The sequence below is a fragment of the Nestor notabilis genome, unplaced genomic scaffold (genome assembly GCF_000696875.1).
Source record: "Nestor notabilis isolate BGI_N333 unplaced genomic scaffold, ASM69687v1 scaffold4281, whole genome shotgun sequence".
NCBI classification, from domain to species: domain Eukaryota; kingdom Metazoa; phylum Chordata; class Aves; order Psittaciformes; family Psittacidae; genus Nestor; species Nestor notabilis.
Window position 1 is genome coordinate 11,432 of NW_009915354.1, and position 12,580 is coordinate 24,011.

General features: G+C 43.3%; 1 protein-coding gene across 1 annotated transcript in view; it reads left to right on the forward strand.

The window, feature by feature from the left end:
- The window catches only part of LOC104413181 (interleukin-2 receptor subunit alpha-like), a 21,006-nt gene that overhangs the window by 1,679 nt on the left and 6,747 nt on the right, over positions 1-12,580 (forward strand). The window contains exons 2-5 of the mRNA XM_010024105.1: positions 8,128-8,310; positions 8,520-8,645; positions 9,042-9,269; positions 11,526-11,573. Coding sequence (XP_010022407.1) covers positions 8,128-8,310; positions 8,520-8,645; positions 9,042-9,269; positions 11,526-11,573 — 585 coding nt within the window. The remainder of the gene's footprint in view (positions 1-8,127; positions 8,311-8,519; positions 8,646-9,041; positions 9,270-11,525; positions 11,574-12,580) is intronic.

A 12,580-nucleotide genomic window follows, 5' to 3' on the forward strand; every position in this document is an offset into this window, starting at 1 on the left:
TAGGTCAAACTGGTCAAAAATCAACTATGCCTCAGTACACACAGTGCTATTTGTATTATTTTGCCTTGGCCTTTTCAGCTCTGCAAGTTCAGTTTTGCAAATAGATCCTGCTCTAGAGGCTGTTTGGAAGAGGGTTTCTGGCAAAATGCACTATCAGGTATAAATATAATTAGGGGAAATAGAAAATAAAAAGCCTTTGTTTTAAGGAACAGTTTCATTGTTGGATCTTGATGTGCTTTGAGAGGGAAAAGTCTTCTGATATATATCCATGGAAACTAAGGCATGGGATGATTATTTAGTATAAATTAAACTACACCTTAATACTAAAGAGTATAAGAGAAATGCTGATTTGCTCAGAAAGAGCATCACATTTATCTCACTTACTCTGCACAGCAGCAGTGCCTAGAAGCTGCAGGCATGAGTGAGGCTTCAAGTATGCTAGGTGAGGGTCAAATACAAGATAAAAGCTGGTCTGTGCTCCTCCGACCTTTCCATCTTGCTATTCATCTTACAGGAATACACTGAATAGATTTGCAAGTTAAACCTGGAAAGGATTAAATCTCACAAAAGAAAGAATTTCATTCAGCTGAATTTCATTCACACAAGATGGGTACCACATCTCAGTCATTTAAATGAGAGGAATTTCTTCCCCATTATACTTGCATATTAGCGCTCGCTCCCGTGAATTTGAAATGCAATGGGGAATAAATTAAAGTTGTCAAACACATACAAGTGTTTCTCCTAAGGTCACCCAGAGAGCAAATACCTTTATAAACCTTCCAGCTACTGTGGCCTTCAGCAGCGAAGTGCCCAGTATACAGCTACAATTAAAAAGAAGTTGTTAAAAAACAACTGAGTGATCCTGCTGAGGAAAAGCAGATGTTATGAACAGAGATCCTGCAGTATCTGCTTCTCTGGGCACCCTGTGCTAGTGTCTCACCACCCTCACAGTAAAGAACTTCTTCCTTATATCTAACCTGGTCAGCTTTGTCTCTCCTGTTTTTCCCACTGCATTAATTGCATCTCCAAAGCGCAGCTTTTGGATGGTTTCCACCCATGGTTTCCATCTCCTCACCCTGGTCCTGAATCTTGGAACAACCTGGCTTAGCGCGGTTTTGCTCCATCTCCTCCAATGCTTCTCCAAGTCTCACACTTCCATAGTGCTTCCATGACTTTCTTCATGGAAGAAACACATGGAACAACAAAAAAAAGAAAGGAAAAACAAGGAACACAACCTGTTCCTCAGCCCTGCCAGGGTAGCAGCACTCTGTCATCTGCTGCTTTTTCTTTATGCTCTCCATTTGTAAAGATAAAGAATATACAGCCCCTTGCATTACAAGGTCAGAAAAATCAGCAACACTAACAAATAACTTCCAGCCCACTCATAAGAGCTCCAGCAAAAAGCTTGATGACCATGCTAAGGCCACAAGTCAAATGAGACACATTTGAAATCAAAGGAGTCCCACCAGTTCTTTTCTCACTGTTACCCAAGCCCGTGATATGTGCTTGTCAGCCAGCCCAGGTATTTTCAGAGAGGGTCTTCTCTATGGCCCTTCCAATGCAACAAAAGGCAAAGCTGAGAATGTTGCAGTCAAAGAAAAGGCTCTGAATTTCTGCTGCTGTTCTAAAAAGCAGATTTTCTTTCTCAGGAACGTGTTTTTCCCGTTAGATGAAAACACCGAAGAGGCGGGTGTTGCTGAAGTCACAGATTTAAGCAAAAATGTAACCAAACCTGTTCAAAACCCAAATGTCACGCTGCAAAACAAGGCTTTCACGTATCATGTTCTCAAAACCAGACCCTGTTCTGCTACCATACCATGTGCAGTGGTTGCCTTTAAAGAGTTTGAGCTCTGTAGCTTTACCACAGAACCAAGAAGGGTATAAACACCCAGAAACAAAAGAAGAAGAAAAACAAATATTCCCCATTCTTCACTGTGCAGTCCACTGTGCTTGTCCCTCTCCCTGCCTTAGGAAACACTCTCCCTCTTTCTTAATACTCCAGTTCCACATTTGCAGTCCAAGTCCCCATCCTCCTTGCCAGGTCAGGCATGAGATTCACCTTGCTTAACTTTAGTCATGTGCACCAACTTCTCCATAGAGGTGGGCATGTGGATCCCCTTCATAACCAGGGGGAAGAACACAGCACTTTCAGGGCACAGTTCATCCACTAGATTGCAGATAAGGTGCCATGAGTCATGTCCTGTGTCTTTCTGGTGGCTACACATAGAATTGAAATGTCTGCTTTTTGTTGGCTGCCACTCAGCCAATGCCTTAAAACAGGAGTGAGTTGGTGATGAAGGGGCGATAATTGTGTTTAGGAAAAAGGGAGGTAAATAGTCAAGAAACATCTGGGCCAGCAGAAGACACAACAGCATCTGCAGGCTGCTTTGCTGGGAACTCACAGCAAAGTGAGCTTTAAAATGATAGTGCATTAGATAAACCACACTACTTATCAATGTGAGCACGTAAAAGTGTTCTTCCACCACAGTAGCTGATAAAAAGAGAGAAGCATCTTTAAGCATTGCTTTGGAGAGCTTAAGATAGGTGTCTGCTGTCCTCTAGAGAGGTCTGCCTGGTTCCACTTGTTGCAGAAGGAGCTAAGGCAGCAAGTTCCTGAGGCTAAGTTAGCTTAGCGTGAGAAAACTTGGTCCACAGTCAAAACAAATCTGGCCTTCCTGTATCTGGAAATATTTTTGCATTAGATTCCACTGCCTAGGTCAGTGGCAAACAGCTGGTTAGCATGAGTAAGCCAAGAGATCAGTGCGTCTCTCCCAAATCTAATCTTCTATGGTCCTACAAAGAGTTAATGGACAGCTCCTGCTGGTTCACACTCCAGTTTATTTTACACTGTCTTTCCAACAGAGCCAAATTCTAGCACAGCAAACTCAGCAGGCGTAGTCCTTAGAATAGAACATGCCTCTTCTCCACTGCTAAGAACATTAAAACACATTTCCTGCCCCATACGGCTGATGTCCATCCCCTTTTGCATTAAAACTTGTGCCTACTGACTTCACCTGCACTGTATTTCTGTCCTTTACACTGCAGACTCATTACTACTCGCATGACTTTGTAGGATAATCTCTGTGCAATTGACAGTATAGCTAAACAAAATCTCACAGCAAATTACCATAAACTTCAGGTCTGCACCCCATCCCACAGCTGGGATCTATCGCCAGCTCACAAATCCACATAGATAATAAATGACATTCATTAGCAGGGAAAGAAGGCGGCAGAGCTGTAGCTAGCTTGTTAACGGACCCTCTGGGAATAAGGTTGGAATTTAGAAAAGGTTTGTTACCATTTCAGTCCAGTTGTTGGTATCAATTCCTTCTCTTCACCCAAATCAGTTTCATCTTCAAGAGGCTCGCTCTGTTTGGAGAGCACGTAGTTTCAGACAGCATATGAACCCCCAGAGTCTGAATTAGCTCTTCAGGCACATCTGGGGAGATGTCTTCTTTTTGGCATGGTTTGATTTCTTGGTATCTCTGGGGAGAGGTTCTCTTCATCTCTGGACTGGGCAAGTGTGTGAAGTGCCTGGTTTCTTCCACTGCTTCTACCCAGCTCTTCAGAACAGCCACTTTCCATCTGGCCGATCCCATCTTACTGCCTTTGTGTTTAGGGGAAAATTGTCCTTTTTTTGCACCTTGATGTTTTAACTTGACATCAGAATAATAACGTCAGCACTGGTGACACACAGCCACATGACAGAGGAAATTCTGAGTTCAGGTTATCATTGCATGACTCACTGTCTGTGTTTACCTAGTACTAAAAGTACCTGTTACACATTACATTTTCCCCATTCACTTCTTCTGGACAAAAGCTGTTGTTCTAATGCTTTGTCTAGCACTGCTTTGCCAACTCAGACATGGGAGAGAAATAGGCAGGAGAGCCTCATAAATCCTAATCCAGTATGTCCACTGTAAGCAGTTTTGTGTTGGGTCAGTAGCATATTTGAATGGGAAACCTCAGGGAAGAAACTCAAGCACTGAAAGGACTGATGGTGATTTAGCTACTGGGTATCTTTCCCCTGAGCCTACATAATGATGCTAGATGCTGAGGGCAGCCAAAAGCTAGATGCTGAGGGTAGCCAGAGACAGTTAAGCTTTATTTAGCACATGGCAGGGTATTCTGCCCAGCATCAGCCTCTAGTAACTCCTATCTGATATCTGGCAGTTTATGTGGCTTCCCAGATGCCTTAAGACACCTCAAATGGCATCAAGCACTGGAATAGCAGGAATCTCACCTATCTTGTGGCCCAGAGGACAAGACTTGCTCAGAAAACTTACCAAACTTGATTCTGGGAGCACACCAGGAGATGCAATAACTACTTCTTAATATTTATGTTTCACAGATGTCTATCACCTGAATTCACCACTATCCTTCTAATTCCAAGGGCATGTCTCCATCCTCTATATGATAATATTTGAAACCAGTTCCATAAATCCTGTAGGCACCAAAACCCTGCTAATATGGGGAGAAATGTGGATTCCCAGCTGCCTTAGGAGAGCTATGTGGTCTAACAATTCTGCAACCCATAGCAGTGCTAAATCCCATGAATGCAATTACACTAACCTCTCTGTTTGCCCATTTCAATATGTCGTGTTAGTACCTCTAAGTGCAAAGAAACGGAGTCCCAGGGAACTTTTAGGGTGTAGGAGATGAGAATGGTAGGTGGGGGCTGATGAAGCTTGTGGAAAGGGAGGACAGAGGACATTGGGACTGGAAGAGAAGGAACTAGGGACACACAGCACCTTGTCATGGGGATGAAGAACTGGAGAATGTTGGGAGGGGAAATGAGAAGAGATTTAAAGGTGATGTGAGGGCAGTCTTTTAAACCAGTACTAGAGGTAGTATAGTCTTGCAACAGCTGTGGAGGGATGCAGAATCCAGTGGGAAGCTGGGCTGCGCAGAACTGGGCCACGAGAATCTATGAGGCAGGTTACACCTAGATGTGCTGGCCTTTTACAGGATTTATATTTCATGTCACCAACTCAAATGAATTGACAAATTCCCAACCAGGTGCAAAAAAAGCAAAGTTAGTCTCCCCTAAAAATGTAAAAACATCTACACTGCCATTCCCCTAGTTCCCTGGTGGTGTGGTTTAACCCCAGCAGGCACATAAGTACCATGCAGCTGCTTGCTTGCTCCCCTCTCTGGTGAAAAAAAGTGAAACTTGTGGGTTTAATAATGCAAATAATTTTAATAATAATAATAATAATAATAATAATTGGAAAGAGAGAGAGGAATAAAATCCAAGATGGGCAAGTGATGCACAATGCATTTGCTCACCACATACTGATGCCCAGTCTGTCCCTGAGCAGTGATTGGCAGCACTTGGCCAACTGCCCCCAGTTTCTATACTGGGCATGATGTGCTGTGGTGTGGAATACCCCTCTGGCTAGTTTGGGTCAGGTGTCCTGTCTCTGCTTCCTCCTGGCTTCTTGTGCCCCTCCTCACTGGCAGACCATGGGACTGAACCCTTGACTGTTGCTACTGAGCAACAGCTAAAACATCGGTGTGTTATCAGCATTGTTCTCACACTAAATCCACCACACAGCACTGCACCAGCTACTAGGGAGATAATTAACTCTATCCCAGGTGAAACAAGGACGCCCGCTTCTTCCCATCCCTTGGCTCTTTTATCACCCATACAGCAGGGATGTTGATTTTTTAGGGACAAACCATGCAGTTTCCTCAAGCACAAGGGCTAACTGAAGTTCTCGACCAGGCTGGATGTGGGTCTGGACAATCTGGTCTAGTTGAAGATGTCCCTGCTCATTGCAGGAGGGTTGGACTAGATGAGCTTTGAAGGTTCCTTCCAACCCAAACTTTTCTATGATTCTATAATAAACCCAAAAGCTGATGATTTTAGTATCAAATGTTGTTGAGAAGGTCTAGCATGGGAAGAGAAGCCAATGTTTTGAAAGGTTATGATGGCTGATAAGGGGAAGGTTCTTGAAAATGGAAGCAAAGTATTTGATGTGACATTGAAGCAGTTAGAAGTCAACAGAGGGAAGCAAGCAGAAGGTCACAATGAGACCCAGGAAATTCATCTTTCCAAATGTGTTTGTAAAGGTCAAAGAAGTAGACATTGCGGTCTCACTTGATGTGGGAAGACAAGAGTTGGAGTGATGTGGATGAAATGACAAGGCTGGACCCTAGAAGTGTTGAGTGAGGTCCAGCTGCAATGTGGATGAGTTGATCCACTAGCCTGATGGGTATTGCTCACCATCACCCATGTGCATTATTGCACAATCCTTATCTGATGTATGCAAGTTCAGAAGAACCCAGATTTCATCCGTTCATAGGTTAAGACAACAGTTGCCCTTTATGATGAATAGACTCAATGCTGTGGGTTTTCTTAAGAAGAGATTTGAGTGCCTGGTGCCAAGATTCAGATCTTCAGTTTGCTTCAGAGAGGCTTTTGAAGTCTTGAGGGAAACATTCTTTTAGCTTTCAGGGAAAGTGAGAGTCGATGATCTCAATGTGCTGCTAATCTGATAACTCTTTAATTTTAATCACCCTGACAGTCTGTGGTAAACCATGTGGTTAACTATTTCGGGTACAGTCACTTCTCTAGAAGCCACCGTCTGATGTAGTTTACAAGGCAAATCCTTTGATAACACTAAGGTACAAGGGGATTAACATACCCCTTACACACTTTGGCTGTTCAGCTGCTCACAATTGTTGCCTTTTTCAAACTTTGTGACTTTGACTAAGCATCAAGATGATGAAAAGTAGAAAGGGTGGAAAATATCAAAGTGAGAAAATGACGGGTGGCTCTGGAAGAAAAGGGCATTTAACAACTGGGTCTGGGAGACACTGACTGGGTTGCTGTCGGCAAGGCATAGCTTGCTTTCAAGGAGAAGGCACTTTAGGAGTCAAGGGCAGATGCCAAATGGTGAACAACTATTAGGGATTCAAGGCCCTTTTGCAGTCATTCTTGCTGGTTGCTAAGGCTGCATTAATTATGACTGTAGAAGATGTGAAAACATGATGACCAAGACATTTTACTCCTAATAGCTGTTACGATTATGCATAAGCATAAAGGGCCACAGATCATGCACCCAAAGATCCTGAATACCAGCCCTAATGCAACCAGCCTGCTTTATCTTTTAATTTTTCAGCTTCTAGGCCTTGAATAATCATTAAGTAGTGCCTTTATCAACTTCTGGGTCTCCAGCTCAGCTTCAGAGGGCTTTTCAAGTGCGCTGAAATGATCTCACTTAATTCATTCCAACTGATTGAGAAGTATATTTAGATGTGATTTGCTCATGACACAGCACTTCACGTCCTTGTTTTGGGACAAGTTATATTTAGGTTTGCAAACTTCTTTCACAGTAAGCTGCTCTTTGGTGTGCTCAGACTAAACTGAGAGTCTATTCCCCTCTCCGATGTTTGCTTATAGATGATTGCAAGTTTTAATGGCTTAGTTTTGCTTATTATGCCTCCCTACAATGACTGTTCATTAAGAAGATGTTGGTAGTGTTTCATGTTGCCCTTTTGCTGGGTTCAGAAAGGGAGGGCTCAACAGCCTGCTTCATGCAGTGGGCACAGGAGCCGGTGGATAGACCTGGTGCCTCCCACCACCACTTCCCAATTGCTGTGGAGCATCCCTGCTCCAGCACCCTTTCTCCTTTAGAAGAAATAAAAGGGAGTCGAATCAGCCCCTCTTAACTAAAGAAGTATGGACAAATACAAGCCTCATGTTACTTGGTGGAGACACTCCCAAGGGGTTTTTCTGCAGCTTGCACAAATCTACGCTTAAAAAATCAATGTCAACAACTAACTCCAATGTGAAGGAGTCTTTGGATGGTGGGATTTTTCTAAAATTGAAATATAAAATGTTCACTTAAAATAACTAACAGTTTCACCAGACATTCAGAGCCACTCTGGCTTAGAGACAACCAAAGATACAATGCTTTGCTACCTTCACATTCCATTCACAACATCCAGTTTCATCCCTCTGCTGTGATTTCAGCCCTGTGGCTGTGAGCAGAATTAGGCTTAGTTCACTGAGCTCTGGGCATGATCTGATATTGATAAGACAGACGAATGTGGGAAGTCCTCAGTAGAACAGGGTAAATGCACAGGTTGTCCTGATTCTCAGCTTTCTGTTTGCAGAAGCATGCCCAACTCTTCCAACAACCGAATTTGCTGATGTTACTGCTGAAGCGTATCCACTGGGGACCAGACTGTACTATGAATGTGACAGTGGCTACACAAGAAGAAGTGGGCAGTACTCAGGAATTCGGTGTCAGAGTATACAGCAGGTTGCTTCTTGGGTCTACAAGGAATTTGAATGCATTGGTAAGGGATGATTGTCTTTTTCCTACACTTGTAGAGGTGTTTTTTCAATGAGTTAGTGGAAGACATCTGGGCATTGCTCTAACAAACGTTGCTTACCTTTGCTAATTAGAACTTGCAACAACTCTATCCTGCCTCTAAAAGTTTGGGTGCTCTGGCTTTGCTCTGCTTTTCATCCTGCTGTAATTCAGCAAACATAACCTCTCCCGCAGATGAGAAAGTTTTGTTGTCAGCGGCTCCCACAATGAAGTTAGATGCTACACAGAAGCCAGAAAGAGAAACACAGAAGAGCCCTGCATCCCAGAAGCAAGTAAACCTTTCAGAGTCTGCCCAGAAAGGTGAGTAAGGGCCCATTCATTACAGCAACACTTTTCCCACTGATTTCCATGGAAGCAGTGTAAGAATAATGAGTAATTTGTAATTGTGACATAGTTCAGTGTGTGATGTCCTGCCCATGCAGGGGGGTCGGAACTAGATGATCTTAAGGTCCTTTCCAACCCTGACTATTCTATGATTCTATTTTGGCAGACAAAGAAACAATTGCTATAATATCTTGGCTGAACAAGTGATATGGTGTAAGCAAGTGAGTGTTCTATATCCTGATAAAGAATTAGGAAAGCTTGGTATATCCTGCTTGTCTATATTTTGTAAGATCACAATCATTTATTTCAAGAACAAAAGCAGGAGGTAAAATGTGTCTGCTTTAACCGTGTGCTGCTTTGTGATCCCACCAGATTTCTGTGGTCCTCCCAAGACTATTCCACATGCCTTTTTAAGCCTGAGCAAACAGTTTTACGTGGGACAAGTATTACATTTCAAATGCCAGAGTGGGTATGATAAGCAACCTCCCACTTCTGGCACCCGTGAGTGCAAGAAGGTGAATGGCAAAATCGACTGGACCCCCCTTGACTTGCAATGCACCAATGACAGCAAAGAGTGGCTGCCACAGACCATTGAGCCAGGTAAGATGAGTGCTTTGGCATCGTATCGGTGTCATGACCTGTTCATGCAGACCTCCCAGCTCAGCACATCCGTCCTAGGTAACAACCTGCTTGGGGTTTGGGATGGAGAAATCAAGGACATCATAGCTCTGATACTGATGGAGATGTCATTTCTGACTGATGAGGATGATATCTCCAGGGATGATACAGCTGCATCCTACTTTGTCTTGGGCATCCTTTCATACCAACTGCAAAACTGCAGGAATCTGGAGCAGATAGAGCCACACTGTCGCATACTGGGAAGAAAATAGTATAATAAGTCTTTCTCTTTCTCCTCCCTCCTGGCAGCTATAAGTTGTCTATTGTCATTTCACAGCAAAGTACTCCAAAAGGTGTATCTAAGCATCCTTCACGATTGCTTAAGGCTTTGGGATCCAGAGTTCAGCTAGTCCGTAGCTAAACCTGAGTGAAGTGTCTCGGTTCTTAATTTAACACCCAGCATGCTGTCCTGAACAAAAAGACAGCAAGAAGCCCACCAATATCACACTGTAGTCTTTACGGACCCAAATTCAGCACAACACATGCCATTGTGGGCTGGCATCTTGAGTTTTCACTGCTCTGGGACCCTCTCAAGCGAGGCTGCAGAACCTCTGCCTCTTGCTTTTATGCCTTTAGATGTAGTAATGCAAAAAAAACCCCAAACCCAAACCAGACCTTGATATGGCCTCTACTCCACCCAAATTACCTATCTTTTCTGAAGGCATCTCTCCTACCCCTACAATGCAGGAGTTCAATATGCAGAGAGCAAACACAACCCCTTTCCCAAGCATCTGTGATAGCACTGAGGGTTTTGGGCTCTCTTTGGGTGTCAGGCAGAGCTGTTGATGGCGAAAGGACCCAGATACCCATCACCTCTACGGTCCTCAGCCTTTCATTACCCTCCCAACCTCCTCTGAGGCAGGGGAGTGCGATGGGCTGAGTTGTAAAGAAGTGGGAGCTGATGCAAGGTTCGTACAACAGGACTTTTCCTGTCAACAGAGAGTGGAAAAAGCTGTTTTCCACCAGTACTCGGGACTTTAAGGGGAAATAAATCTTGCAGAACTGTTGACACGTACTGGATAGATGCCACACCTAAGTTGGGCTGCCTTTCTAACCAACAGAGGGACTGTAAGAATGAATGACCTTACTCACTGGACACACTGTTTTAGCATTAACCCAGGACTTTCTCTCTTTCACAGGTCCATCTGTTTCCCTGTGGTGCCCGGTTCAGAGTGTTCCAGGTACAGCAATCACAATCTGTTGTTTGGTCGTGAGTGGTCACCACACTCATTTTTTCCCCATTAATCATTTCACTTGGTACTATCAGGATAAAAGAAATTCTTGCTATGATGGAAATAACCCACCAACATTCCAGTCCTAGAAAATGACACAACCTATTGAACAGTCAGAAACAGCAAATACTTCAGGTTTTAAAATGAGGTTTATGAAGAACATGAAACTGGATGATGAAATTGCCCTTTAATTCAACAGAACGAGAATTCAATTTCCCTGCAAAAGTACATCAAACCTGAGCAAGGTCAGGTCTTTGTGATCAGTGCATCAAAAATTTATACCCCCAAAATGTTGCCTTTCTCATTATTATGATGTGATTGTTGTCTATAATGGAGCTGGATAAAGGATATCCTCCCCTTTCTCTGTTCTCCCCCATGATTCACCACAAAGAGAGTTATCAAGAGACATCTCTTATAGGATCTCTTGTAAAAAGCCTGTCCATATCTCATAGTAGCTCAAGTTCAGAGCTTCCTTTCAGGATAAGGGAGAAATACAATGAAATAGATAAGGGAGAAACACGTATTTCTGGCACCAGGGAATTTTGGCTTATATTCTAGGGAAAAAGAGGTCATGTTTGTAGCTATGTTTTCAAATCCTAGCTTGGCACCTTGAAAGTCATCCTCCCTGACCTCATACAGAATAAAGATCTTAGCTGGATCCCACTCCCTGAAAGATACAGTTCACTTCATGCCCATTACTGACAGATATCAGATCAGTGCATATGTTGAAATCCAGGCTAGAAACATCTATTGATGGCTAAGAAACAAACATGGCAATTATTAATCTTCTGTGCAGAGGGAGAAGAGCTGTCACTCTCTACCCTCCTCACTGCTTCCATGCTGGAGCGAGCTGGCTCTTGCCTGGCTCTGTCCTCATCACTGCTTTGATGCTCTTCACCAGAAGAACAGATCAATACAAAAATCAAGGATTTCTCTCTCTTCGTAGGTTCGACTCATCCACCCTTTTCCTCATCTGTGATACTGCCAGTGACAGGTATGGCGTTTTGTTAATTGGACTCAGACTTCACTCCATCCCCAAGAGCAGTTACTTTGCCTTTCAATTGGCTGTTCTACTGAAGAGATCCATCTCAGCCCTAAGAGCTAATAAATACACTGCAAGACATATCTACGTCCATGTATTGGGTGAGAAGTCAGTAAAGAAAGTGTAAACAGACACTGTTTAGGCAGTAAAGCTTTTTATAAAGGAGTTTTCGAAGGCTCAGAAGGGATGTAACCGTAACAATTCTGACTCTATGATTCTATGTAAAAGAAAATAGATCACCCAAAACTCTAGTTTCTAAATAAGAAATTTCCAGATTCTTTCTCTGAGGCTTTCTGTGAATTCAGTGAATAACTTCAGCTGGGAAAAAAAAAAAGGCAATATTTAAATGATGTGTGTGTTTCACATTTTCAAAGGAGTAAAAAAAGATGGGCAAATAAAATATTTCCTCACAGCTAAACTGCTGCATTTAGATCAGTCTGAAGAGATTTTCTTCTCCCCCTTCCCTATTCAGCCATTAGCTGCTAAAATAGAAATTGTATCATACTGTGCATATGCTCAAGACTTTGTACAAGGGCTCTTGATTCCAGCTGGTGTCTGATGACAACTGTAGTGTGCAGTATAATAAGGAGGAATAATGGAGTGGGATAAAGGAAGGGAAGGAGGAATATTGCAAACTATGCCAGAGACCGCAGCATCAGTAGTCCCTGGTTATTTGGCTGTGGTTGATCTCTAGTTGCACAGATCCCCCCTGGCTGGGTCCTGTTTGTCCCAGGGAGCAAAGCAATGTGGAAGAATTCTTGCCTCTGGGCAGAAGGGCAAGACCTATCCCAGGTCTTGCCTGTTTCCCCCAGCTGGAGTGACTGCAGTAAGATAACACCAGAGAATCAGAATGGTTTGGGTGGGAAAGAACCTTAAGATCATCCAGTTCCAACCCCCTGCCATGGGCAGGGACACAGGTGCTAAGCATGTTGATTTTCTGTTTCAACAGCTATCTTTTT